The following is a 27,223-nucleotide window of genomic DNA, read 5'->3' as shown; positions in this document are numbered from 1 at the left end:
GGATCTTGTGTGTGAAATCTGTGTGTGTGTCCAAAATCCAGTTAATGCTCTCAGTGCACTCAGTGTCCATCACTAAACCAACTCATGGCACAACCCAGTGTGGAGCTGATCTGCTGGCAGTAAGATTACTGTAGCCTGAGAGACGATGAAACAGCCCCGGTGAATGTGAATCCGTGGGGAACTGGGGAGAACTCCACTGGCTGGTGTAAGATGTAGCACCCTGGAGATAGTGATCTCAATTCCATAAGTTTGAAGATTGTTTTGAATAAGTATGTCAGGACTTTGGGGAAGGCACTAAACTGGAGTAAGGGAAACTGCAACATTATTGGGCAGGAACTAAGGAGAGTAAATTGAGAGCAGTTGTTTTTGGGTAAATCCACATCTGACATGTGAGTCGTTTAAAGACCATCTGATCAGAGCTCAGGATAAGCATGTTGCAGTAAGGAGGAAAGATAAGGGAACCTTGGACGACCAAATAGGCTGTACATTTGATCAAAGTATAAAAGTTAAAAATAAGTATTAAGAGGATGACACCAGCTTTAGACAAACCAATTCAGCTCAATTTGATGTCATTGGGAACTAGGTAGAAATAACACTTGGCTGGTGCCGTACATTGGAAAGTTATTTCTACCTAGTTCCCAATGACATCAAATTGAGCTGAATTGGTTTGTCTAAAGCTGGTGTCATCCTCTTAATCCTTATTTTTAACTTTTACACTTTGATCAAATGTACACTCGCAACAAGGACAGAATCCCCCTCGTTCTCACCTTCCACCCCACCAGCCAGCGGATCCAACAAATCATCCGCCAACATTTCCGTCACCTACAACAGGACCCCACCACTGGCCATATCTTCCCATCCCCTCCCCTCTCTGCATTCCGCAGAGACCGTTCCCTCCGTAACTCCCTGGTCCACTCGTCCCTTCCTACCCAAACTTCCCCAACCCCGGGCACTTTCCCCTGCAACCGCACGAGATGCAACACATGTCCCTTTACCTCCCCCTCAACTCCATCCAAGGACCCAAACAGTCTTTCCAGGTGAGACAAAGGTTCACCTGCACCTCCTCCAACCTCATCTATTGCATCCGCTGCTCTAGATGCCAACTTATTTACATCGGCGAAACCAAGCGCAGGCTCGGCGATCGCTTCGCTGAACACCTGCGCTCGGTCCGCATTGACCAAACTGATCTCCCGGTGGCCGAGCACTTCAACTCCCCCTCCCATTCCCAGTCTGACCTTTCTGTCATGGGCCTCCTCCAGTACCATAGTGAGACCCACCGGAAATTGGAGGAACAGCACCTCGTATTTCGCCTGGGCAGTTTGCAGCCCAGTGGTATGTACATCGACTTCATAGTTCCTCTGTCCCTCTCTTCCCCTCCTCCTTCCCAGATCTCCCTCTATCTTCCTGTCTCCACCTATATCCTTCCTTTGTCCCGCCCCCCCTGACATCAGTCTGAAGAAGGGTCTCGACCCGAAACGTCACCCATTCCTTCTCTCCCGAGATGCTGCCCGACCTGCTGAGTTACTCCAGCATTTTGTGAATAAATACATTGGAAAGTGTTGATGGTTCCTTTTGTTCCTGGACAATAATCTTAATTTCAGATCATTCCTTATGTTGGAACTCTTGACCCAATCGTCTTCACCAATTTATTTGTTGATCCTCCTCTCATGAATATGGGAAATGCTGGTCATTGTTAAGTTTTGCTCAATTCTAATAAATTAATACACACAGCAGTTCATGCTTTGGGCAACATTCAGAATTGGCTGCTAATTCGTAAGTAATATTTATATTACAATAGAGGAGGAATGATTGGTGAGTTTGTACATGACACAAAAGATGATGGTACTGTGGATCGAAGGTTGTCTGAACTTACAGCAGGATTTCAATCAGATGAAAAGTTGGGCAGAACATTGGCAGATGGAATTGATACCCACCGAGTGCAAGGTGAATGCATTTTGGGAAGTCCAATGGGGTAGGACCTACAGTAAATGGCAGGGCATTAAGGAATGTCGATGAACCGAGGGGTCGGGGATCAAGTGTACAGGTCGCTGAAAGTGGCAACATGGGTATATAGGGTGGTGAATAATGGAAATGCCACACTTGCTATCATAGGTTAGAAAGTGGGTAGTTTATATTGCAACTTCACAAACCCTGGTCAAGCCACACTTGGAGCATTGTGTGCAGTTCTGGTTGCCACCTTACAGGACAGACGTGATTACACTGGACAGGATACAGAGGACATTCACTGGGATGTTGTCTGGACTGGCAGACTTCAGTGACGGGAAGTGATTAAGAGGCTGGGCTTGTTGTGCCTGGAAAGACAATGATTGAGGAGTTTCCTGATATTTATATAAAATATAGTGTAGAGGCAAGCTTTTTGTTCATGGGGGTAGTATAAAAAACAGGCCAGAGGTTTAAAGTGATTTCCAAGGGGATTGGGAAGAAAGTTTTTATATACGGAGATTGTTTGATATTTGGAATGTTGCCAGAGGAGGCAGAATCAGATACAATAGAATTTCAGAGCAGCTAGACAAGTAGGGGGCAGCATGGTGGCGCAGCTGTAGAGTTGCTGCCTTACAGCATCTGAGACCCGGGTTCGATCCTGACTATGGGTGCTGTCTATACGGGGTTTGTACGTTCTCCCAGTGACCTGCGTGGGTTTTCTCAGGGATCTTCGTTTACCTCCCACTCTCCAAAGACGTACAGGTTTGTAGGTTAATTGGCTTGGTAAATGTAAAAATTGTCCCTAGTGCGCGTAGGATAGTGTTAATGTGCGGGGATCGCTGGTCAGCGCAGACCCAGTGGGCCAAAGGGCCTGTTTCCACACTGTATTCTCTAAAGTACTTAAATAGACAAGGCAGGGAAAGGATAAGGACCTGATTTCAGCAAATGCAATTAGTGTGGATGGGTAAAAAGGTTGTGAAGGGATGGTTCTGTGCTGTATGACTCTAATTCTATAATCAGGTAATGACCATCTCTAACAAAAGAGATTTGTAACACTTTTCTAACAACATTCATTAGTAAGGCAGAATTAGATAGATTCTAGATATGTAAGGGTGAATGGTTACTGTAGCAAGCAGGAATGCAGAGTTGATGTTAGTCATACCAGTCATGATCCTATTGTGGAGACTCATGAAGACAAGTGGTCTATGCCTATCCCTCATCCATTTATCTGTCTGATCATATGCAAACTCTATGTTGTTGCTGATGGTTACTGCCTGGTGATAAAGATATTTCAATTTTAGCTTTTGTGCAGGTGCATGGATTGTTTCATTCTCTGAGAAATTGCAAACGGAACTGAATGCTGCATAACCAGTACTTTGTCACATGCACTTAGATGTAGTGAAATGCTTTGTTTTGCACACAATCCAGTGAAATCATACTGTAAATATCCACAATCATACATAAGTACAAGAGTACAATTGGTCCAGATCATGCTGGATATTACACAAGGCAGAATTATGGAGGTCACAGATGCTTGACGAGGATTGTGGTCTCCTTGCCACTGGTGTTTCTTTGGCTCCTTGACTACAGGGTGAAGAGTAGGTTGTTCATGTGTTAAATTACCCATCTCTCTCCCTTCCTTCCCACAGTTGTCATCATAACAACAAAAGTGAGGAATTATCAGGAGTGCCTGCAACTCCACAGAAAGGTGTGCACACCAGAGTTTTACTGCATCTTTATGCAGAAATATCTGTACCTTCAGCAGGCTTCAAATTGTTCCATCTCCCAGATGGTAAAATAATTGTTACTTTGGCATCTTTGGCCTGCACCGTTCAGTGCAGCACAGGAACAGGCCCTTCAGCCCGCAATGTCCGTGCCGAACATAATGCCAAGATAAACTAATCTCATTTACCTGGACACGATCCATCTCCCTCAATTTCCTTTATAGATGCCTTTATAAAGGCCTCTTAAACACTACTATCATCTCAGCCTCCACCTATTCCTCCCGTGAGGAACAGCTTAAAGACAATGGGTTGGAGAATAAATCATAAGAGTTTTGTACCACGTTTACCAATGGCACAAACTGAGCTGTATTGCAAAGCACAAGTATAAAATTAAAGATATTATCTTGGTTTAAAAAAAAAGGAGAAAGCCTTGATAAACAGAAGGCAGGATCTACAAAGGATAAAGCAGGCTGCTTTCTGAATTGTGAAAATCAAGCAAGATATGTAAAAAGACGAAGAGATCTATATGTAATATGTAAAATATTTAGGACAAGTGGAGAAAGTGGAACTACAAATGGTTAGAAATTAAATGTCTGAAGAAGTGTACCAACCCAAAATGTCACCTATCCATTCCGTCCACAGACACTGCTTGACTCGCTGAGTTACTCCAGCACTTTGTGTTTTATTCGACATTCCAGCATCAGCAGTTCCTTGTGTCTCCTGGTTAGAAATTATGGCACAGCTCCAAAAGCCTTGGTAAGACCACATCTTGAATACTATGATCACACCCGTGAAAAGATATATTGAGCTTGGAGGAAGTACAGAGCTGATATTCCAGAGTGAAACATGAAAATTAATTTCCAAGGATACGCACATTAGGGTGGTGGGAATTTTAAATCGGTACTAAATTATTGTGATTCTGCAGCTGTTTGACTGTAGCTGACAAGCCTCTCCAGCACGGGGAATGTTTACCTATAGATGGTGGGATCTCGTAAAGAACATTCATCAAAAGTTTAAGACATGCAGAACGTAAATGGACAATTAAAGCAGAAACATTCAAAGGAAACCGTGCCCTAGATTTCTATTGCGTGTTTACACCCATTTTATAGAATTCCTTTCATGTTACTATCGTCGAACAATCTATTCCTTGTGACAGCTATCATTCTCCACATGGAGCATGGAGCATACCATCCCTTGGGAGAAGTCATCTTTAAGGAATGAGCGCCAACTTCCAGTTGAATTACTGGCCATCGTACAGAATTTGTGAGTACAGGCATGTGAAGTGTTGCCCTGGACAAACCTCAACTCCAAGCATCCCTTCCTTCAAATCATGTTTGCTCTGTTAACCGATGACTGATTTCAGGTCATGATTGCTAATTCTACAGAGTTACCAATATCTTCAGGATACCCCAGAAAGCAAACCATGCAGAAACATTCACTGGATCGTTAAAAAAATATACATCTTTTAATTCTACTTCAACACTCTTCCAAGTTAAAAATATTGAACACGGATAACGCGACTGAATGTGGAGGTTAGAGAGGCAAGAGATGCGGCTTCATTTCCGGGACTACATCCAACCACGTTCAGCAAACCTATGTCAATTGATTCCACCTTTCAAAAGATACAAAATGTTTATCCTATAAACGATCCATTGTGACAGCTCCCAGGATACAACCTAGAATATCAACAACAAATTCTTTGTTGATTGTTTGTAGGAACAAAGAGAGGAAAGGAGGCAGAGTATAGCTATTCTGCATTGTCTCCAATGGGCAAGAGCTTCAGGCCAGCTATTGTCATGGACCATCCATACCAGCTGGTTCACATCTTCGGGCAAGTTCCTGTGATATTAATGCAGACTGGAGGAAGCCTCTACACTTCTTGTGGAGTGTTTACAGTGTCAGGGGAAGTGCATGTGCTCAACTGTGCCGCAGCCCTCTTCTTCCTCTTCCAGTGGTACTGATGATTCTTGGATTTCAGGTGAGCTGCAAGGTAAGCAGTCAGAGTTCATTCAGCGATCATTCTCAATCTGGCACCCAGATAATGTCTTCACCCCAGCTTCCTCAACACTCCTTCACTTCATCTCATTCATGCAGCCTGGGTTATTGTCCTTATATGGTCTAATTCTTCTTACCTTTCCATTCCTGATCACCAAGAATGATTTTATCGCACAATTCACATACTCGCCGGTTCCTCTTCCCATCAGTCTGATCATGAGCCATGGTTAGTGGCAATGCTGCAGGTTGCTCTCCCTGTAAACATGGACACAGTTATCAAATAAGATTCACAGTACAAACACACGAATCATATCACCAGTAAAACTAAAAGAGATTGAAATCACCAATCTGAATAAAATAATCATCTTTTATTCACCAGAAATGCCAATACGTTTTGAAAGAGTTATAATTTCAATCCATCAAAGCATACTTAATTTATTTGTCACCTTGTTCATTGGTGGGGGTTAGTTTAATTTTAGTTTCAGAGACGCAGCAGGGAAACAGGCCTTTCGGCCCACCGTTCACGCTGACCATTGATCACCCGTTCACACAAGTTCGATGTTATCCCACTTTGCCCACCCAATCCTAGTTAGGGTTGAAAGAAATTATATGGGCTATCTTCGTTTCAGAGTGCCCCAAGGTGTTCCACAGCCATCACATAACAGTCACAACAACGTAGACAAGAGCCAGCAAATGTGCACACAACAATATGCACGTAACATATTATAACATAACACCTGACCAGATTAGCAATGTTGGTTGATAGTTCGACCAGGACACTGTGATACCTTGTTTTATCTGAATCGTGCCACTAGATCCTTTGCAGTAACCTTAGAAAGCAGTGTAACCTTGCATTGCACATGGGTTTAATGTGGATTTATAGCTATGTATCTGTATTGCTATGGCCCCATAGCAGAAGCGTTCACGTAACGGGGCTGGAAACTGGAAGCGTCCTGAGCTAATTCTGCTACCACCATCGTCTACTGTACAAGTGAGGCTCCCACTGATTGTCGCCGGAAGCTTGCGCCCTTTTCAGGACAGACGATGACAGTGATGTAACATTTGAATGATGGACACGAAAGAAGAAGTATTGCTATAACCAGTATGGGCGGACAGCATTTAAACAACGTAGCCAGAAAAAAACCCCTGCTGAGTGCCACTGATCATGAAAGTTTATGGTCGGAGTCTAAACGACTGAATGCATCACGTGCATGCATCAGGACTACAGGAGACGTGCAAACATGCATCACGTTTGGCCCAGCGTTCTGTACCTTTAAGAAGCTCTCGACAATCTGCAGAGCAGGTTGCAACACCGTCTCCTCCCATTGGTTGACAAAAGTCACATCCAGGCCATACACTGGTGGAATGTTCGCTCCTGGTCCTTTAGAAACAAAATCATCCAGGAAAGCAGTCAGAAAGTACCCACTGATAGTTCACTGGGAGATAGAGGATGGATTCCATAAGCCTGCATATCTTTCCAGGAACTTTCACTGCTATTTTACTTTGTTAGCTTCACATGGTCCTTTCCACCCAGTATCCCACCACACACCTCCTTCAAATTCTCCCGTTATATTTTCCAATACCACTTCCTCCATTTAACCATTTACAACAAATAACGTTTTAAAAAGAAACACACGTTATAACTTCAAAATAATAAATGACAAGCAGTGGTTAATCACAACTAGCATTAGACTATTTAAAATGTCCCATACTGTGTTCCCTCAGAATGTCATTTCCCAGCTTGGCCTCTTCACCCAACAGTTTGCCCTGTTTTTTCTGTTTCTCACCCTCTCCCCTGTGCTTTTAACACCCCTCCTGATACATCTCTCCCAGCCACACCTTCCCCTAAAAGTTTGCTACCCATCTCAGTTGATCCCCAAGTTCTGTACATTGCTGCTGGCCTGTCTACACCAGCAGCTGTCAATCTCCCTCCATGTTGCTGCTCCCGGCATCTGGCCATCTCTGGTGCACCAACACCACCTCAGTTTTAATGTAACGGATTTGCCCGCGAAAAGTATAATTCAGGTTATGCACTGTAAGTCGTGCTGCGTGAATGCCAGATTTTTTCCGTCAGACTTTATAAAAATTGTGAAACACCACATCGTCTCTCTCTCTCACTGTGAGCTGTGCCAGGGAATACCTGTCCATTCCCTTCCTAGATGCTGCCTAACCTGCTGAGCTTCTCCAGCATCGCATTTTACTCATGATTCCAGCATCTGCAAATTTCTATGTCTCCTGTAGTCCTAATCCTTTCTTCCTTCCCACGGTCTGACAAATCATTCCTATTTAAAGTAAATATCATATTTCTTATACCAAGTTACTATTTAATTGACTTCCAAAACCGCGTGGAGTAGTGAATTTTGGTCAAAGCCTAGGTGGTTGCGCAGGTTTTAAACATGCCCATGTAGGAATAATAGCACATTATGATTACAGAACCCCATAGAAGTCCTGAAGACATACTTGATCTTTAATACAGCACACTGCGCTCATGGGTTTTGCTCCTCAAACATTCTGTTACTTACTTTTCAAGAAACGATTGCGAACCCATTTGTTCTGTTTCCTTGCATAACGCTTTGTGACTTGTTTCAGCGCAGTGATACCTGCCGAGAGTAGAACAGCATGTAAATAATAATAAGCATACTCACTCACCACTCCAAGGACATAGATGTGTCAGAAGAATGGTTTGCGGATGCTCTGAAAACATGATTTGTTAGATACAGTAATGCACTGATTCATACATTTGGAATTCTCTACTCAGAATAAGAGGAATGTACTTGCACACATTTCAAATCAACACAAGTAATACGAGTTGCAGACACTGCAACTTTTAAATCAACTTAAAAAAAATCAGCATCTATCTTCAAGCATCTCTACTGTCTAGACCATGCCCTCTTCTCGCGGTTACCATCGGGCAGGAGGTACAGAAGCTTGTACTGCTATTTTCTCCACTCTGGAGGTCTGTGGAGGGTCATTCATCCTCATTGAAAGCAGAGATTAATAGATTTCTAGATATAAGGAGAATAAAGAGGTATGGGGAAGGATTAGAAAACAGAATTTAAGGAAGAAATGAGCCATGGGCTAGTGGAAGAGCAGAAGGACCAGAGAGGGAGAGAGCAGATGGTCTTCTCCTGCTCCTCTTTATGTTCAGAGAGGGACTAAATTTTAATCAGTTTATACCATGAAACTTGCTAGTGATCAACGCAGTGGGAGTATCTTCACCAGAGGATGACTGTGGTTCAGAGGCTCTCAGCCGTCTACTAAACAGCAATTTAGGATGGGGAATAAATGCTAATATGCTCTCATGATACATACACACTCCTATGTAACTGGTTTCGTTGGAGCATGGTTCCCATATTCATTGCCATTTGCCTAGCCCAGTATTGCTGAACACTAATATTACAACATGCGAGATAGTATGGTACCTTGGGTCAACAGTTTTTCCCTCATTTCAATGGAGCTAGTTTTGGAGATCAGATATTCGTGGAATTCCTTGAATCCAATGGATTGGAAAATGCCATGCTGATAGTCCTGGCTGTGTCTCAATGGAAAAAAGATGAACATAAATTAACAAATGTTCTCCCACTGAAATTCCAATCACCTGGTCAAACTCATTTCTCATAACAAGGTGTGGTATGGTCTGTTCCCTCGTTGAATGTAGAAATAGATAAGGTAGACAGTCAAAACCTTTACCCCAGGGTGGAAATGTCAAAGTCTGGAGGGCATAGCTTTAAGTGAGAGGGGTAAAGTTTAAAAGAGACACGCGCAGGGCAATATATATATATATATTTATTTATTTTTTACAGGTGATGGCTGCCTGGATTGTGTCGCCACGGGTGATGGTGGAAGCAGATGCGTTAATGCCATTTAAGAGGTTTGCAGATAGGCACGTGGATAAGCAGGGAATGGAGGCTAATGGATCATGTGTAGGCAGATGAGGTTAGTTTATCGTGGCATTATGTTCGGCACAGACATTGTGGGCAGAAAGGCCAGTTCCTCTGCTGTACTTTCTAAGTTTTATATAAAAGGACTTAAATTTCCAATGCATCGAAGGCATTGTTGTTAAACATGATAAGCGTATAGAGGTATTTGATGGTCGGCATGAAGATGATGGGCTGTTTCTATGTTGTATGATTCTCTACAACTCGTGTAATGTCTTGAAAGGATAGATTTTTAGCCTTGATTATATCCTTAACGGGACTACATCTGACCTGTTGTTGGCTACTTTCTGTTGGTTGTACTGGTTGTGAAAACTCGTCAGCTCTTCCAGAAGACCAGTGGAGAGCATGTCGTCAACGCGCCGATCCAAGCGCTCATCGAGGACTAGAGAAGAGACATTTAAGAGTTATAAGTTTACCGACACTTTAAATGAAGTTAATCTTGCAATGTTATTGATGGATATATAAAATGTTTCATTTCTCGGCTCATGTTAGTCACAGCCATCTTCAGATCTAGGTAAATACATTGACATCACATCAAACTCTGCGACGTCAAGAAATCTGACCTCAAACACTCCCATTTCTTCCTAACTCCACATACTCCTTTTACTTAATACAAGTTACGCTCAATTTCACCTTCCAACGTTTATCTGCTTCCTTCCCTGCTCATCACTGATCTGAGATGAGGTATATACATCTCTTATTCCTAAGAAACCTTTCCAATAACTTCCTACCCTGGATACCAAGCTTATTGGTCTATAATTTTCAGGTTTTTCCATTGCATCCCTTCTTAAATAGAGGTGCAACATTAGCCACCCTCCAGTCATGCAGCACATCACCTGTGTCTGACAAAGATTCAAATATATATATATATATATATATATATATATCAGGGCTCCTGCCATTTCTTTTCTAGCTTTCCACAATGTTCTTGGATATATCTCATTAGGCCTGGGAGATTCATCTACCTTCATACTTTTTAAGATAGGCCAGCACTTCACTGACTGTAATACAAACTTTCCTCAAGGCATCACCATTAACTTTCCCAAATTTCCTGGTCTTCGTTTGCCTTCATCGATCAGGGTTGGAATGTCATGTTACAGCTGTACAAGACTTTGATAAGGCTACATTTGGAGTATTGTGTGCCATTCTGGTCAACCTGCTATAAGAATTTCATTAAATTGGAAAAGATGCACAGATTTATGTGAATGTTACCAGATCTGGAGATTTGAGCAACCGAGGCTGGATACGCTGGGACTTTTTACCCTGGAGCATTGGGGGGGTGACCGTATAAAGGTTTATAAAATCATGAAGGGCATAGAAATGGTGAACAGCCACAGCTATTTCCCCAGGATAGGGGTCAAAAACTAGAAGGCATAGGTTTAAAGTGAGAGGGGAAAGATTTGGAAGGGACTTGAGAGACTGATATCAATAATGGTGATCATATCATATCATATCATATCATATATATACAGCCGGAAACAGGCCTTTTCGGCCCACCAAGTCCGTGCCGCCCAGCGATCCCCGCACATCCCCGCGATCCTACACCAACTAGGGACAATTTTACATTTACCCAGCCAATTAACCTACATACCTGTACGTCTTTGGAGTGATCATGAAACCTCTATATGGTAATGAAAGCTTTTCAGGTTTACCAAGAATCAACAACAACCTTCAGGCAATGAAATCTGCCATTGTTACCAAATATGCAACTCCAAACCCACGAAACATCTTAACTACAAATAGCAATGGACGGTAAATGCAAGCCTCACCACAGATGTTCTATGAAGAAGTAAATGAATTATTTGATTTAAAATCTAGTTTTAAATTGATATGCTCACTTCCATTACCACTATTAAAAATGTTACAGGATGGAGAAGGGTGGTTCCTGATTTTTAATTCTCGAGAGATTGGTAGGTGATACCAATTCTGTGATTCTTATTATTGATATCAAACAGATTTGCTTATTCCCACTTCCTCTTACCTGCAAGGTCAGCGTGCAGCCACAAAATACAGGACCGTGGAAAGCGTAGCGCCCCACCAAGGGGACCTCCCCCCTCTTCCTCCTGCTGCTGCTGCAGAAGCTGGCTGTGGGGAATTCCCATCTCCTCGTAAATCTGCAGACTCCTGTTGGAGAAAGCCAGGGTTACCGAGGGGCAGACAGTCCGACCACAATACAATACAGTATATCTTTATTGTCATTGTACAGGTACAACAAGATTAAGAATGCCACTTCCATATCGATGCGATACAATAAATAAAACACGGCAAAAGCAAAAACAACAAAAAGGGGAAAAAAAAGAAACAAGGTAAAGTGCAAAAGGGTTCATGCAGGGGTCAGTTGTGCCAGATGACCATGGGGGCAGAGACAGATCACGGGGGCTCTCAGCAGGTTCGATTCAGAGCAGCTATAGCTCTGTGAATAAAGCTGTTTCTTAGTCTGGAGGTGCGGGCGTAGAAGTTCTTGTAACGTCTGCCAGATGGAAGTAGTTCAAACAGACGGTGGCATGGGTGTGTGGTGTCCTTGTAGATGCTGGTGGCTTTATTGAGGCAGCATGCGTTGTAGATGTCCTCCAAGGCTGATAGCTGTATCCCAATGATAACGACAAATGTGCAGCCTGTTTGTCCATAGACCTGGAGGTGCCACTGTTAAAATACCTTTGCAGCAATGAAATCCAAAGCTATGCGTTACTAAAGTACAATGCACAACTCCAGAAAAATGCCATTACTTACGCGATGAAAGTGTGGATCTCTCCACCACCCCCAGGCGTACACTATTTGACAAGTACAGATCAAATGAAATAGATAGATATTTTGATTTGGGGGTAAAGGGCCACATCAGGGAATCTACACCAGCACAGTCCAAGAGACCAAATGCCAGATTCTTCACAACAAATCAGCATCTCCTTCAGTTTTCAAATGCCAGACTGATAACAGGGCTTCACAAGCCAAATAGCGTTCACTGACTTTGTGTTCACTGGAAATCGTGAGCATATACAAGAAATATATAAGGAAAATAGGTCCAGAGGACACCATCTCCCTTACACAACATCAGCACAGGATCACTTTCAGAACACCAACATCAGGATGCTATTCATTGACTACAGCTCAGCCTTCAACACATAATACTGAATAAGCTCATCCCTAAACTCCTGGTCCTTGTCACCTCTATCTGCAGTTGGCTTCGTAACTTCATGACTGGCAGACGTGTCAATTAGAATTGGCATTTCCTCCATCTTGACCCTCAACACTGGCACTCCTCAGGGTTGTGGGCTCAGTCCCCTTCTCTCCTCTCTTTATACACATGCCTCATGGTCAACTCGATCTTTAAGTTCACCAATGGTTCAACTTTTGTCGGCCAGATCAATGACAACGATGAGATGGAGTATAGGAAAGAGATTGGAAACTGTTATGGTGAGAGGACAACAACCTAGCCCTTAATGCCTGCAAGATAAAAGAGTCGGTTGCTGATCTAAAGAGCTGGAGTAGGGTTTTGTGAACACAACCCAATATTCAACAACAGAACTTTTGTAGAGATGACCAACAGCTTCAGGTTCCCTCAAGGCATCCAGCAACCTAACCTAATCCCTTCCCACTGATGTAGTGATCAAGACGACACATCAGTGTATTAACTTTCTAAGGCGTCTGCAGATTCGGCACATCCACGAGCATTCTCGCAAATTTCTAGATACAGTATAGAAAGTAATCTGATGGGATGCATCTCATCCTGGTACATCAACTTGTCAGCTCTTGACTGTCTGAACCCACAGAGAGTGCTGAACACAGCCCAGTCCATTATGGGCTTGTCGCTTCCTCCACCCAGTCCGTCTTCAAGGTGCATTGCATCAGGAAGGCTGGAAGTATCCTCAAGGATGCCGATCACCCTGGGCATTCCTTTTCGAACTTTACTCTTAACACTACTGCAATCATTAGTGTTTGTGCACTTTAGGTTTTTTTTAAAAACTACTTCAGATTGTCCTACAACCGTTGCACCATTTTGCGATTGCATTCTTTGTGGTTGTATCTATCATTATCGTGTATACTGTGCACTATATGGGCGTCATGCAATCAAACAATTTCAAACACGTACAATCTTCTGACCAACTGTTCCAGCACCGCAGCTACCTTGGTCTATTCCCATGAAGGTTACCGCTGCTTCCCTTTGAAGAGCCACAAGGATCTGCTGTCATCTCCTGACCTTCAGCACACATTTCCAACAACAGCTTGTTCACTTATTACCTACCAGGGATATGACTTTACTGAGTTTTCTATAATCAATGATACTTCATTTCCTTTCAGCCTGGAAGATGCAGGGTGCCGAGCAAGAAGCCGTGAATATGCACTATTCCGAGTACACCTTTATTCCTATTCGAAAGAGCTAACAATTCTCAAAGGTTGGTCCACTGACCAAAGAATATTGCCCACATGCTGCCTATCTAAACACTTTCCTTAATTTAATTGTGTCAAGATGGGCATTAGATTAACATCATTCGTGACCTCAGTACATTGCAAAACAGATTACATCAAAATACATGCTTTTCATCCTGGTTGTAAATAAAGGCCCCACTAATAACAAAGCAACTAGTTTAGTACTGATCTGGTCACAGTGGCAACTCCTCAGCTCTTTTATACCTACCCAGCATAATATTGCATTCAAATGATGGCATGTCTATTGGGTATCCTCCTGAATACTCCACTGGAGTGACAACCAGGATTGCGTCCCCAAGTTCCTGGAGCAGAGCTCAAATGCAACTCTCTAACTTGAGGCATTCCTGATACTTCCATCTGGTATTATATTTTATCCCTCCTATTTCAACTCCAATCCACGGACATACCTTGCAGTTAAATGAAAACAGGAAAATCAGAGGTTTACTAGATCACATTACGTGTAGGTTGGTAAATTCCATCTGATGGGTAAGCGGCATTTGGGAAATAACAACCACTCATTTTAAGCCAACCTCGCCACTTTTCGTTTATCATGTGGGTGCAATTTTTCTGCCATTTCAGGATCAACTCCAACCAGTCGTGTGTACAGTTCTAAGAAGTCCAGTTTTTCCAGCTCTTCTTTCCTGTCGGTCAATGGTGTTTGAGTCACAACTGCTGCGTCTCGGGTAGAGCAAACAGTCCCGTCCTGCAGCACAGACAGACAGAAGTACAAATTAAACCCACCAGTGGGGAAATGTCAGACGTTAAGCTACAGTCCGGTGCCAGTGAGAGGGTCACAACGTGAGAGTATCAATCAAGAATCATAATGCCAGGAATTCCCGAGTTTTAAAACTTTCATGGATTCAGCAGTGTCTGTCATCTCCATAAATCACCTCTGGCTTCACTCACGTTGCCTCCCACTGCGTGTACACGAGGAGAATGCAGGGAACAGCCTTCTACGAAGGGCTACCCCATATAAATGTTCAATCACATCAAAAGCAGACTGAATAATTGACCACAAACTTTAAACTATACCTCAAAACTATTTTTTCTTTTAGCATCTGAGCATTCAGAAAAAAACCCACTGGATTCATTTGGTTTTAGTTTAGTTTAGAGATACAGCGCGGAAACAGGCCCTTCGGCCCACCAAGTCCGCGCCGACCAGCGATCCCGCATATTAACAATATCCTACACACACTAGGGTCAATTTTTACATTTACCAAGCCAATTTACCTACATACCTGTACGTCTTTGGAGTTTGTGAGGAAACCTAAGATCTCGGAGAAAACCCACATGGTCACGGGGAGAATCTACAAACTCCGTACAGACAGCACCGGTAGTCAGGATAGAACCTGGGTCTCTGTCAATGTAAGCGTTGTAAAGCAGCAACGCTACCGCTGCACTGTGGCGCCTTGACTCAACTAATTCTACTTGCTTTTTCTCCACAGATGGCCTGGCTTGATTTCACATTGAGGGGCTCTACCTGAGGGGCTACAATGCTGACAACTATATTGAGCATTCAATATCTTTCCCTTTGCTCTATCTTTCGTACTTGATTGTATTTATGTATAGTATTATCTGATTTGATTGGCTAGCATGCAGAGCAAAGCTTTTCACTGTATGTCAGTACACATGACAATTATAAACCTAAACCTATATCTTCCCCTGTACATCTCCATCAGCAACTGTGAGCAAGGTTACACCCCCCCTCCCCCCCAACAATTCACGGCTGACCAGCCTTCATAAAGCTGAATGATAACCTTCATCATACCTTTGTGTCCACCAGCACTTTCCACAGCAGCGACTCAATGTAGTAATTAGTTCCTCCAACGATAATCGGAATCTTTTCTCGGTCAATGATATCTTCGATGTGGATAGTTAATGGAGAGTTCCAACAATTTAAGTTTGATGATTGGAGTCAATGGAAATATTAGAAGTTATACGACTCAAATAAGCTTGGCCAAATCTGCTCTCGTCAAACCCACAGCAAGACCATATTTGAATAGACATTGGCTTTCAGGGAAGACACCACCCCACCTACCCATACCTCTTCACATCCTCTCCATTGCCTAATCTCCCCCACAGCATACCAACTGAAATCACAGTATGCTATTCCCCACACAAATAATCTCACAACTCTAAGCTGGCACAGGTCGAAGGATATTATGGGCAGTGCATTATTCCTGAAATCCACCACTGAGTACGACACCAGGGGATCGAGGAAACTGATCATGTGATGAGTGCAGAGTCGCTGCTCCTCAGTTGTCACCTTGTTCGTGATGATGTCCAGACCTTTGTAAACCTGCAGCACACATATCACCAGCATCAAAGCTCCATCTCATGGCTACCCTTCCCTCCCCCCCCCCTCCCAAAGCTGACAACCTTCCAGTGCTTCACCAACCTCTCAACTCCACCCCTTCCAACCCCAAATAGCATCCAAACCTTCTCATCTTTTGCCCATAATGTTGGAGAACTGTTGAAATTGACAGCATTTTCAATGGTGACAGCAACTGCTGAAGTTGAGAGCAAAGGAGGCCATTTGCCCCACTGTGTCCATACTAGGCGCTGCTCATTCCCCTTGGCCCACGGACCGCAGGTTACGCTAACCCACGTTGTCACCCACACACTGTTTAATGTGTGGATGATTTCTGCCCCTCCGACCAGTCAGACCCCAGCAATGCACTGAGTTTATTATCATCCCGCCGGTCCCAATCGCCCCATGTAATCCCTCACCCCCCTTCACTCCTTGTCCCGTGCAGTTCATCCCGCGTCCCTCAGTGACAGTATTATCATCCTCCGAATGTACTAGACGTGTGTCCTCGAACTGCTGACCATCTCTCGCCCCGTTCTTCACCATAACTCGCCCCGCCATCCCTCACCCCCAAGGGGGGAGGGGAGGGGGTACATACCTGCATGCTATCGGCGTTGACGATCTCCCCGCGGAGCCTGCGGCCTAGCTCCAACGCCAGCCGCGACTTCCCGGTGCCGGTGGCGCCGAGAATCACCAGCAGCGGCCCGGGGCGGCGGAGCGACGGCAGCGCGGCCATGGCGGCGGCGGCAGCGGCAACGGCGGGCGGGCGGGGCCTGGGAGTCGGGGCGGGGCCTGGGAGTGTGGGGGCGGAGCCTTGGAGTGGGGGTAGGGCCTGTGAGTGGGGGGCGGGGCCTGGGAGTGTGGGGGCGGGGCCTGATTGTGGGGGCGAAGCCTGAGTGTGGGGCGGGGCCTGGGTGTGGGGGGGGTTGAGAATGGACGAGAACGCCCACAGTAGGTGGGGCCATCAGTGGAGGCGGGGCCCGATGGGGGCGGGGCCTGGGTGTGAGGGCGGGGCCTGGAAGTGGAGGCGTGGCCTGGGAGTGGGGGCGGGGCTTGGATGTGGGGGCGGGCCCTGGGTGTGGAGGCGGGGCCTGGGTGTGGGGGCGGGGCTGAGAATCGGCCTGAACGCCCACAAGGGGGCAGTGCCACATGGGGCAGTGATAGCGGGAACGCCCACATGGTCATATCATATCATATCATATATCTACAGCCGGAAACAGGCCTTTTCGGCCCTCCAAGTCCGTGCCCCCCAGTGATCCCCGTACATTAACACTGTCCTACACCCACTAGGGACAATTTTTACATTTACCCAGCCAATTAACCTACATACCTGTACGTCTTTGGAGTGTGGGAGGAAACCGAAGATCTCGGAGAAAACCCACGCAGGTCACGGGGAGAACGTACAAACTCCTTACAGTGCAGCACCCGTAGTCAGGATCGAACCTGTGTCTCCGGCGCTGCATTCGCTGTAAAGCAGCAACTCTACCGCTGCGCTACCGTGCCGCCATGTGTGGGGCCATCCGTAAAGGCGGGGTCTATGGAGGGGCGGGGTCTATGGAGGGGCGGGGTCTATGGAGGGGCGGGGTCTATGGAGGGGCGGGGTCTATGGAGGGGCGGGGTCTATGGAGGGGCGGGTCTATGGAGGGGCGGGTCTATGGAGGGGCGGGGTCTATGGAGGGGCGGGGTCTATGGAGGGGCGGGGTCTATGGAGGGGCGTCTCTGGCGAACAATGATCTGTGACGTTTCGGTCATGATCCTTCTTCAGACTGATTGGAAGGGGGGCGGTGGGGGTGGGGGAGAAAGCTAGAAGAGGGTAGGGGTGGGGGAGAAAGCTAGAAGAGAGTACATGACAACGTGTGGTAGGTTATAGGTGAATACCAGGGGGGTTGGTAGGCAAACAGTTGGACATGGATAGGTAAATGGCAGGCCAGAGGTGAAAAAGAGGGTGTAAGACAAAAGGATTGAAGAGTTGTGAATTGTGAAGCCAGAGGAAGGAATGCAGGTGGTGGGGAAGGGGAGGGGAGAAATTGTAGGAATGAAAACTGCAGATGCTGATTTGAATCGAGGGTAGACACAAGATGTTGGAGGAACTTAGCGGGTCAAGCAGCATCTCTGGAGAGAAGGAATGGATGACATTTCAGGTCGAGACCTTTCTTCAGACTGATGGATGTTTCGAGTTGAGACCCTTCTTCAGACTGATTGTTGTGAGTCTATGTGGGGCATGGGGGGGAGGAAAGAAAGGGGAGGTGGGATTGTTAGAGGTTACCTAAAATTGAAGAATTCAATGTTCATATTGCTGGGTCCCACCATCTCAGTAATCGGTTGTATTCTTCTGCATCAACCATGCCCGTTCTAAGCCAAGGAGACCATTTCGGTTCACGCTTCTGAAGAAAGTCTGTAGAAGGTTCCCGACCCAAAATGTTGCCTGTCCATTCCCTCCACTGATATTGCCTGACCTGCTGAGTTGCTCCAGCACTTTGCATTTTGCTCAAGATTCCAGCACCTGCAGTTCCCTGTGCCTGCACCCATTATTTCAGGCATAGTTTCAACAAGGTCCTGAGTAATTACAGCAAGACATCCTTGCTCCTGCACTCAAATCCTCTTGCTATGAAGGCCAACATAACACTTGCTTTAACACACTGCATCACACGTGAGCTTTCAGTAGTTTTCCAATCTAACATAATTCAAATAATATGCCTTTTTTTTTGCTTTGTCAATGAAGTGGATAATTTTGCGGTTGACCACTTTAAACATTTGAAAGTGTTTCATGTTCTTCCTGTATATTCTTTTCTCATATCTTTTTTGGCATCGTTTAATTTTAAGTTTTAAGATTCTTTGGAATCCAGGGTCGATGTTCAAAGATTTCAAGGACACGGTTTTGACCTAATCTTGACCACTTCGTCCACATGAGATGAAACGCCAGTTCACCAGCTGAAGCGGCAGTAGTTAGCTTCTAAACAGTTCATTCGACACAAACCTCACATTCCAAAGAGTGAAATTAGACAAAGGGGAAACTCTCATACCTATTGCTTTAACGGGGTACTGATTGAGAGTGATCAGCCATGATCGCATTGAATGGCGGTGCTGGCTCGAAGGGCTGAATGGCCTACTCCTGCACCTATTGTCTATTGTCTATTGTCACCCTTAGTGTAGTAGTTGTCTAAATACTCTGCGTTCAGAGCCCTATCATTTCCTTATCACTGGACCCCCTTGCTGACATTAGTTTATCTAGAGATAAATATATTGCCTTAGAGGGAGTACAGAGAAGGTTCACTAGATTGATCCCTGGGATGGCGGGACTTTCATATGAAGAAAGACTGGATAGACTAGGCTTGTACTCGCTGGAATTTAGAAGACTGCGGGGGGATCTTATAGAAACATATAAAATTCTTTAGGGGTTGGAGAGGCTAGATGCGGGAAGATTGTTCCCGATGTTGGGGGAGTCCAGAACCAGGGGTCACAGCTTAAGGATAAGGGGGAAGTCTTTTAGGACCGAGATGAGAAAACATTTCTTCACACAGAGTGGTGAGTCTGTGGAATTCTCTGCCACAGAAGGTAGTTGAGGCCAGTTCATTGGCTATATTTAAGAGGGAGTTAGATGTGGCCCTTTTTGCTAAAGGGATCAGGGGGTATGGAGAGAAGGCAGGTACAGGTTACTGAGCTGGATGATCAGCCATGATCATATTGAATGGCGGTGCACCTATTTTCTATCTTTCTATGTTTCTATGGAAACAGGCCCTTCTGCTCTCTGAGTCCATGCCAACCATTAATCACCTGTTCACACTAGCTCTATATTATCCCACATTGGTGTCCACTCCCTGCACACGAGGGGCAACTTACAGAAGCCAATTAACCTACAAACCCACAGGTCTCTGGGATGTGGGAGGAAACCAGAGCAGCCAGAGGAAACCTACGAGGTCACAGGGAGAACGTGCAAACTCCACACAGCCAGCACTCGAGGGCAGGATTAAACCCCGGACTCTGGTGCTGAGAGGCACAGATCTACCAGCTGCACCACTGTGATTATTTCCTGGGTTTCAAGATTGACTGTCAGTCTTTGAGCTGCCTCTTCAACTGTAACCAACAGTGAGCCAACAGCAATAGACCAGAGAACCCCATTAATAGTAATATGTCTCAGGGATGACCTCAGGAGAGGGTGAATCTGCTAAAGGGTATAATAATAATAATATTCATTTATTGTAATATATAATATATATTACAATAAATGAATATTATTATTATTATATAAGGGAAGACGGTGCAATGATACGTGTCCCTCAGAGGCAGCGGTTCAAGCCTCAGCTAGGAATTGTTTAAAGTATTCCCAATGGCAAGTTCATCCCTACCCCAGTCGAGAACCCCTCTAGCAAGCATCCTTCCAGGTAAAGTGATGTGGGTGGATCTCAGAGAGGGATAAATCACCACTCGACAGCCTCTCTTCAGCTCCGTAGTTTTATGTACACATTTATTGACAGTAAAAGGCATAAAATTAAAACAAATGAAACCAAAGAGAAGTCAAAGGCAAAGTGAGTGTGCAAAGTCCAGGTGTAGGTTTCCAGCCCAAGGCTAAAGTGCACAGGCCTGGTGCAGGGACAGAGACCAGAAGGCATAGGAGCAGAATCAGGCCATTTGGTCCATCGAGTCTGCTCCGTCCCACCGCACAGGTCAAATGCAATGGCTCGGTCCGAGCACAAAGTCCAACTGAAAGGTCAGGGTGGAGCGGCCTGTGAGGGGGGGGGGGGGTGTTGAGCACCAGCATGGGTGCAATGTAGCAGGGGTGGGGGAGGGGGGTGTTGGGGGGGGGTGTTGAGCACCAGCATGGGTGCAATGTAGCAAGGGTGGGGGGGGGGTGTTGGGGGGGGGGTGTTGAGCACCAGCATGGGTGCAATGTAGCAGAGGTGGGGGTGGGGGGGGGGGGTGTTGAGCACCAGCATGGGTGCAATGTAGCAGGGGTGGGGGGGGGGGGGAAGCTTCTGTAGGCGACAGAAAAACATTGTCTTTTACAAAATGTCTGTTTTATTGGATGGTGCTGCAGTACAACGAGAGACAAACACACGGTCTTTACAGTTGCACAAGATTTCAAACATAATAAATTAATAATGTTCATGAAGTTAATCCATAGGTGGGTTTATTTGGGTGAATGGGTGCCGAATTGTGTGATGAAATATCCCACTCAGTGTCCTCATCTTGTGATTTTTTTTTGCTAGTTTGCTTTAGGGAACAATACTTTCTCCTGTGCTAGTCTTGTAAACTACATCTATTTATTTACAGAGAGGAAAAGGCCGTGAAAATCCACCACTAAATTGGTTAGTTTGCTGGCCTTTGCAGGGACCGTCTCTCGATTGCTAAAACCTTCTCTCAGATTGGTGAGACAGGGAAGTAAGCGTTTATACAAAGCTGTCACGACAGAAACATAGAGTACAGGTTAGCAGACTACTTCCAACATTGCTCAATGTGATTTCTAGCCAGCTGCTCTCTGAAAGACATTGCCTGGCTCTGTTCATGTCCCAGCTCAATGCCCACACTGCTCCAAACAAAGGGGAATCCCAAAGATTGCTCAGAATATCCAGCAGGTTAACCAAAGACCAAGGACCTTCTTAAAGCATCAGACATGGGGTGCTTTGGCTCAGTAGGTGGCACTCCTGGCCTGTGGTGAGGAAAGTGTAGGGAACAAATCTCTATGCTGACAGCTCCGTCAAGTGAAGACTAGCTTGGGAAGTTTGTATCTAATGGTTGTGGTGCCACCAATCCTCCACCCCAGCGTCATACAGGCAATGGAAACCTGACAGAGCATGAGATGCAACAATAGATGTAATCAGCTCCACCATCCAAGACACATCAGAACCAGAGCTGACTCTTCATCTCGTCAGAGGTGCCTCACACAGAGTTTAACATTAGTCCTACGTTATCCCACTTTCTCACTCACTCCCCGCACACTAGGGGGTCATTTACAGAGGTCAATTAACAAAAAAAAAACACACGACTATGGGATGTAAAGGGAAACCCAGAAGAAACCCACGTGGTTACAGGGAAATCGTACAAACTCTACACAGACAGCACCAAGGTCAGGATTGAACCCAGGTCTATGGCGCCGTGCGGCAACAGATCTATCAGCTGCGCTACCGTGCTGCCCCAACTTCATCCCTCTCCCAAACACGAAGCTTCCAAGTAAAGACATGTGAGTGAGACATCAGAGAGGGGTAAATCACCACTCAGCCTCTATTCAGCACTGTAGTTTTATGTACACATTTATTGCAGTAAAAGGTCTCACGTGAAATTCTGCTGGCGTGGAGCTTAGCAAACCACATCTCACTGCAATGGAACAGCCTCGCCCTGACAGAGCCATGAAATACATCTGCAGAGATCCATGCCAGACTAGAGTCCTGATGGAAGGATTTCAGCAATGGGCTCGGTCCCTGCACTAGTCCAGAGCATATTACCGGGTGGCCTCATCAATACCACATTAAGTGCAGTGGCTACAAAGAAATGGAACTCTATACAGAAACACAGACTGCAGCACATTAGATTTACACATGGGACTTGTGCAAACTCACATCACGATAACATTCCCTAATAGTTTGTCTAAGTTATTTAAAAATAATTAAACCAAATAAAAAGCTAGGAACCAATGTACATCATCAATCTTTGCTCAAATAAACATAACAAAGAAAAACTTTTTTTTTTTAAACTCTTTTTGCTTTCATTTAATCTGTAAAGTAGTATTTTGTGGTTATTTTTGGATTTCCTTTGTATTTCTTTTATATAAAACCCACCAAATATTTTAAATCAGTTCAGTTTTCAAGAGGTGCCCTTTGGCTGGGGTTGATTCCTGGTGGTTTTCGTCTCCATCTCTCTCTCTCTCCCTCTCTGCAATGTGCGTGCGGAACTTGCTGCTAGGATGTTTGGGCGCACGCGGGTGGTCAGTTTGAGTCACTTCATGGCCCCTTGAAGTTGGGTGGGCCCAGGTACGCCGAGGCCCCCAAGCAAGCAGCAGCTTCGCAGAATCCAGGTATACCGGGGGATCCGGGTAGACCGGGGCGCCCGGGCTGCCCCATCACCCCCTGCACGCCCACTTCACTGTGTCTGCCATCGATACTCCGGCCCGGCATTCCCGCCGGTCCTGAGGAGAGAAAAAAACTCCCATCACTGTCACGTTTCTCATTAATTGTGGACTCACAACATGGCTGCTGGGTCACGGACAAATAGAGAGTCAGAGTCAACAGGCCTTTCAGCCCAACTCATCCATGCTGACTAGATGGCATTCTGGACTGGTCCCATTTACCTACATTGGGTCCATATCCCTCAAAACCCTTCCTGGCCATATACAGTAGTCACCCAAAAGTCTTTTGAATGGCATAATCACATTTGCTTCTACAGCTTTCTCTGGCAGCTCATTCCAGATACAAACTACCTTCAGCTCTGAGAAGAGGTTGGACAAACTTGGATAGTTGTTGCTGGAGAGTCACAGGCTGAGGGAAGGCCTGGTGGAAATGTGTAAAGTTATGAGAGGCATGGATACAATAGATAGTCGGACTCTTTTCCCACGAATGAAATGTTAAAAACTAGAGGGCATGGGTCATGGAGCCATACAGCATGGAAACAAGTGCTTCGGCCCAGCTTATCCATGTTGACCAAGATGTCCCTCTCAGCAAGACCTATTTACCTATGTTTGGCCCATCTCCCTCTAATCCTTTCCTATCCATGTACCTGTCCAAGTGTCCTTTATCTGCTGTTACAGTACCTACATCAACTACCTCCATGCAGCTGTATATCCTCCACATATCTACCGCCCTCTCAGTGAAAAGGCGGCCCCTCCAATTCCTATTAAAACCTTCCCCTCTCACCTTAAACATACTGTATGCCCTCTGATTCTTGTTTCCCCTACTCTGGGTAAACTGCATTCACCCTATCTGCATTCACCCTACACTGTATTCACCCTATCTATTCCACTCATGATTTTACACACCTCTGTGAAATCATTCCTCAGCCTCCAAGGAATAAAGCCCTAGCCCTCTCCCTGTAGCTCAAGTCCTTGAGTCCTTGCAAAATTTGGGTGAAAGCGAATGGGAGTTAATCAGGAGACCAAGGCACGGTGGTGCAGCGGTAGAGTTACTGCCTTACAGCGAATGCAGTGCCGGAGACTCAGGTTCGATCCTGACTACGGGCGCCGTCTGTACGGAGTTTGTACGTTCTCCCCGTGACCTGCGTGGGTTTTCTCCGAGATCTTCGGTTTCCTCCCACACTCCAAAGACGTACAGGTATGTAGGTTAATTGACTGGGTAAATGTTAAAATTGCCCTAGTGTGTGTAGGATAGTGTTAATGTGCGGGGATCGCTGGGCGGCGCGGACTCGGTGGGCCGAAGGGCCTGTTTCCGCGCTGTATCTCTAAATCTAAAAAAATCTAAAGCAGATGCAGCTCCATTTTGAGATTTGTCCCACACTTTGGTCTATGCTGCAGATTCCAGCCTCTGCAGTTTCTTGTGTCTCCACTTTAGGAGTTAGGTTGTGCGGATAACATTTCCAGAGTTGCAGAAACTACTCTCAATCCCCTTTCAATGGATTCTTTCAAACATTTTTTCGAAGGGCAAAATGAGGCAAGATGACGGGATCGAAGGTGAAGAAGACTGCAGATGCTGGAATCTACGACATAAAACAGAACGCTAGAAAAACTCAGCAGGTCAGTCGGCATCTGCGGAGGCAAAGGAGTGAGTTGATGTTTCAGGCCAGGATGCTGCATCAGGGCTGAGAAGGAACAGAACGGTAAACGGCAGTATGAAGGGGAGGGGGTGGGATAGAGGCTGTTGGTGATAGTTGGGACCCAATGTGATGGGGGTGGGAGGGTGCGGGGGGTTGATGGGCAAATGGAACAAGGTTGGGCAATGGGAGGGATGAGAAAGTTGAAAGCATAGGCAACACTAAATGAAAGTCAAGATTGGGTAACAAGTTGGGGGAAGGAAGAGCCAAATGTGCAAAGTCAGCATTTTTCGGCGTGAAATATGATCAAACTACAAGCCAAGTCTTCCCAACATACACGGTACCCTGAGGTGGGACGTTGGCAGGGTGGGCACCCTTGGGTCGAACCCGGATTGGGGGAGGGGGACCCTAGGGTCAGACAATAATATGGTCTAGCACCCGAGGGTGGGATGTCTGGCACCCTAGGGTGGGGCGTCTGGCACCCTAGGGTGGGCCATTTTGCACTCGAGGGTGGGATGTCTTGCACCCTTGGGTGGGACATCTGGCACCCTAGGGTGGGATGTCTGGCACACTAGGGTGGGACATCTTGCACCCTAGGGTGGAACATCTTGCACCTTAGGGTGGGACATCTTGCACCCTAGGGTGGGACGCTGGCAGGGTAAGCACCCTGGAGTCGGAGCCCTCAGGCTGGGACACACTAGGATCAGCTAATAGCATGGGCTAGCACCCCAGGGTAGGATGCTGGGAGAGTGGGCAGCCCAGGATTGGTCCTGGCAGGTGCGGAGACCGAGTGTGGATGGGCAGCAGAGAGCAGGACTCTACGAACAGTGAACCCAAGGAAGGTTTGTCAACAACCAGTCTCACACCACACACAGTCAAGCCCAACCACTGGCGCTGGAGCCTCCCCTTACCTGTAATTCCCGGTGGGCCTGGAAGGCCAGGGTGTCCACGCCCCGTCTCACCGCGATCTCCCTTCACCCCTCGTTTGCCTTAATGTAACAAAAAATATACCGTATAATTGGCAGGGATTCTTACTGGATGACCAATGTGAGTCAAAGTCAATGCAGCGATCATTCGCGGGATCGTGATTGATCAGGGATCAATTCCTATATACTGTAGTTGATTAGGGATCAATCACTCAGCTTTGGAATCAATGGGGATCAGTCACTAGCTTTCATTGTCAATGAGAAGTCAATCATCCGTTTCCTTAATCAATGGGGGATGGGGGCCACCAATGAGCTTTTTCAATCAATGGAGGGTCAGTCTTTGGGCTTGTTAATTCATGGGATATCATCACTGGAGGTTTCCATCAATATGGGTCAATCACTGGGATGCTTAATTAATGGGGTGGGGGTGGGGAATCACTGGGATGTATTATCAATTCATTGGGATTGATCAATGGAGGATCGTTGGTCATCATGGTGTCTGATGTTCATGTTTCATGGAGTCAATGAATGAGATGATCATTGGAAGGCCACCACTGGACCTCACCATTGATTGGAACTTCACAATTCCAGCCCATGTATGGGCACAGGTTGTCACCTTACCCTTTGGTCCTGTGTTTCCAATCTGGCCTTGAACGCCCGTCACACCGGGAAAACCGCGCGTTCCTGAAACGCCTTGGTCTCCATGTTCACCGGAAGAGCCCAAGGGTCCAGGGGGTCCGGGAGGTCCTGTCATCCCCGCTCCACCTAGTACCTGTCTCTTGGCACTGACTGCTGCTGCTGCTAACTGCTCTGTAACAAACAAAGGAAGGCAGATAGCGTGAGGCACCGAGGTTGCCAGCAAACAGCAGGGCTTGGTCCAACCGTTATCCACTGCAGGTTTGTTCACTCAACCCCATTACACAAACGAAAGGTACCGTGTCAGGTGTTAGAGTCACAGAATCATACAGCACGGAAACAAGACCATCAGCACAATTTGTGTGGGATGTGTCTCCTCTATTTGTTAGGTAAATAGGGGAATTGATTTCCAATGACAAGGTATTTATTCACAAAATGCTGGAGTAACTCAGCAGGTCAGGCAGCATCTCGGGAGAGAAGGAATGGGCGACGTTTCGGGTCGAGACCCTTCTTCAGACTGATGTCAGGGGGGCGGGACAAAGGAAGGATATAGGTGGAGACAGGAAGATGGAGGGAGAACTGGGAAGGGGGAGGGGAAGAGAGGGACAGAGGAACTATCTAAAGTGGGAGATG

The 27,223-nt window shown here is 45.9% G+C and overlaps 2 protein-coding genes across 3 annotated transcripts in view; both read right to left on the bottom strand.

Annotated features, from left to right (window-relative positions):
• Nucleotides 1-5,147: 5,147 nt before the first annotated feature.
• Nucleotides 5,148-17,101, bottom strand: trit1 (tRNA isopentenyltransferase 1). Its single transcript, XM_078423222.1, has 11 exons — nucleotides 16,933-17,101; nucleotides 16,188-16,325; nucleotides 15,795-15,893; nucleotides 14,557-14,729; nucleotides 11,583-11,725; nucleotides 9,872-9,983; nucleotides 9,086-9,195; nucleotides 8,186-8,263; nucleotides 6,935-7,044; nucleotides 5,801-5,918; nucleotides 5,148-5,651 (listed from the first exon to the last, which is right to left on the bottom strand). Exons 1-11 carry the CDS (start codon nucleotides 17,068-17,070, stop codon nucleotides 5,539-5,541), a joined length of 1,332 nt encoding a protein of 443 aa, XP_078279348.1. The 5' UTR covers nucleotides 17,071-17,101; the 3' UTR covers nucleotides 5,148-5,538.
• A 4,114-nt stretch (nucleotides 17,102-21,215) lies between these two features.
• Nucleotides 21,216-27,223, bottom strand: part of col9a2 (procollagen, type IX, alpha 2) — an 82,473-nt gene continuing 76,465 nt past the window's right edge. For both annotated transcript variants that reach the window (XM_078423193.1, XM_078423192.1), the window contains exons 30-32: nucleotides 26,576-26,764; nucleotides 25,940-26,017; nucleotides 21,216-23,454 (exon numbers count right to left, since the gene is read on the bottom strand). In XM_078423193.1, coding sequence (XP_078279319.1) covers nucleotides 23,270-23,454; nucleotides 25,940-26,017; nucleotides 26,576-26,764 — 452 coding nt within the window. In that variant the 3' untranslated portion in view covers nucleotides 21,216-23,269. The remainder of the gene's footprint in view (nucleotides 23,455-25,939; nucleotides 26,018-26,575; nucleotides 26,765-27,223) is intronic.

This window comes from Rhinoraja longicauda, chromosome 27, assembly GCF_053455715.1.
Source record: "Rhinoraja longicauda isolate Sanriku21f chromosome 27, sRhiLon1.1, whole genome shotgun sequence".
Lineage (NCBI taxonomy): Eukaryota > Metazoa > Chordata > Chondrichthyes > Rajiformes > Arhynchobatidae > Rhinoraja > Rhinoraja longicauda.
The sequence above is the reverse complement of the archived record's forward strand: the minus strand, read 5'-3'. Positions and strand labels throughout refer to the sequence as shown.

What these genes read in the sequence shown, in the direction of transcription:
- trit1 (XM_078423222.1), bottom strand. Translation starts at nt 17,070, where the DNA reads ATGGCCGCGCTGCCGTCGCTCCGCCGCCCCGGGCCGCTGCTGGTGATT. An exon ending in CAGAAAGTAGCCAACAACAG is followed by an intron (nt 9,196 to 9,871) that starts GTCAGATGTAGT and finishes ATTGAGACACAG; the next exon opens with CCAGGACTATCAGCATGGCA. An exon ending in TCGCAATCGTTTCTTGAAAA is followed by an intron (nt 7,045 to 8,185) that starts GTAAGTAACAGA and finishes TTGTTTCTAAAG; the next exon opens with GACCAGGAGCGAACATTCCA.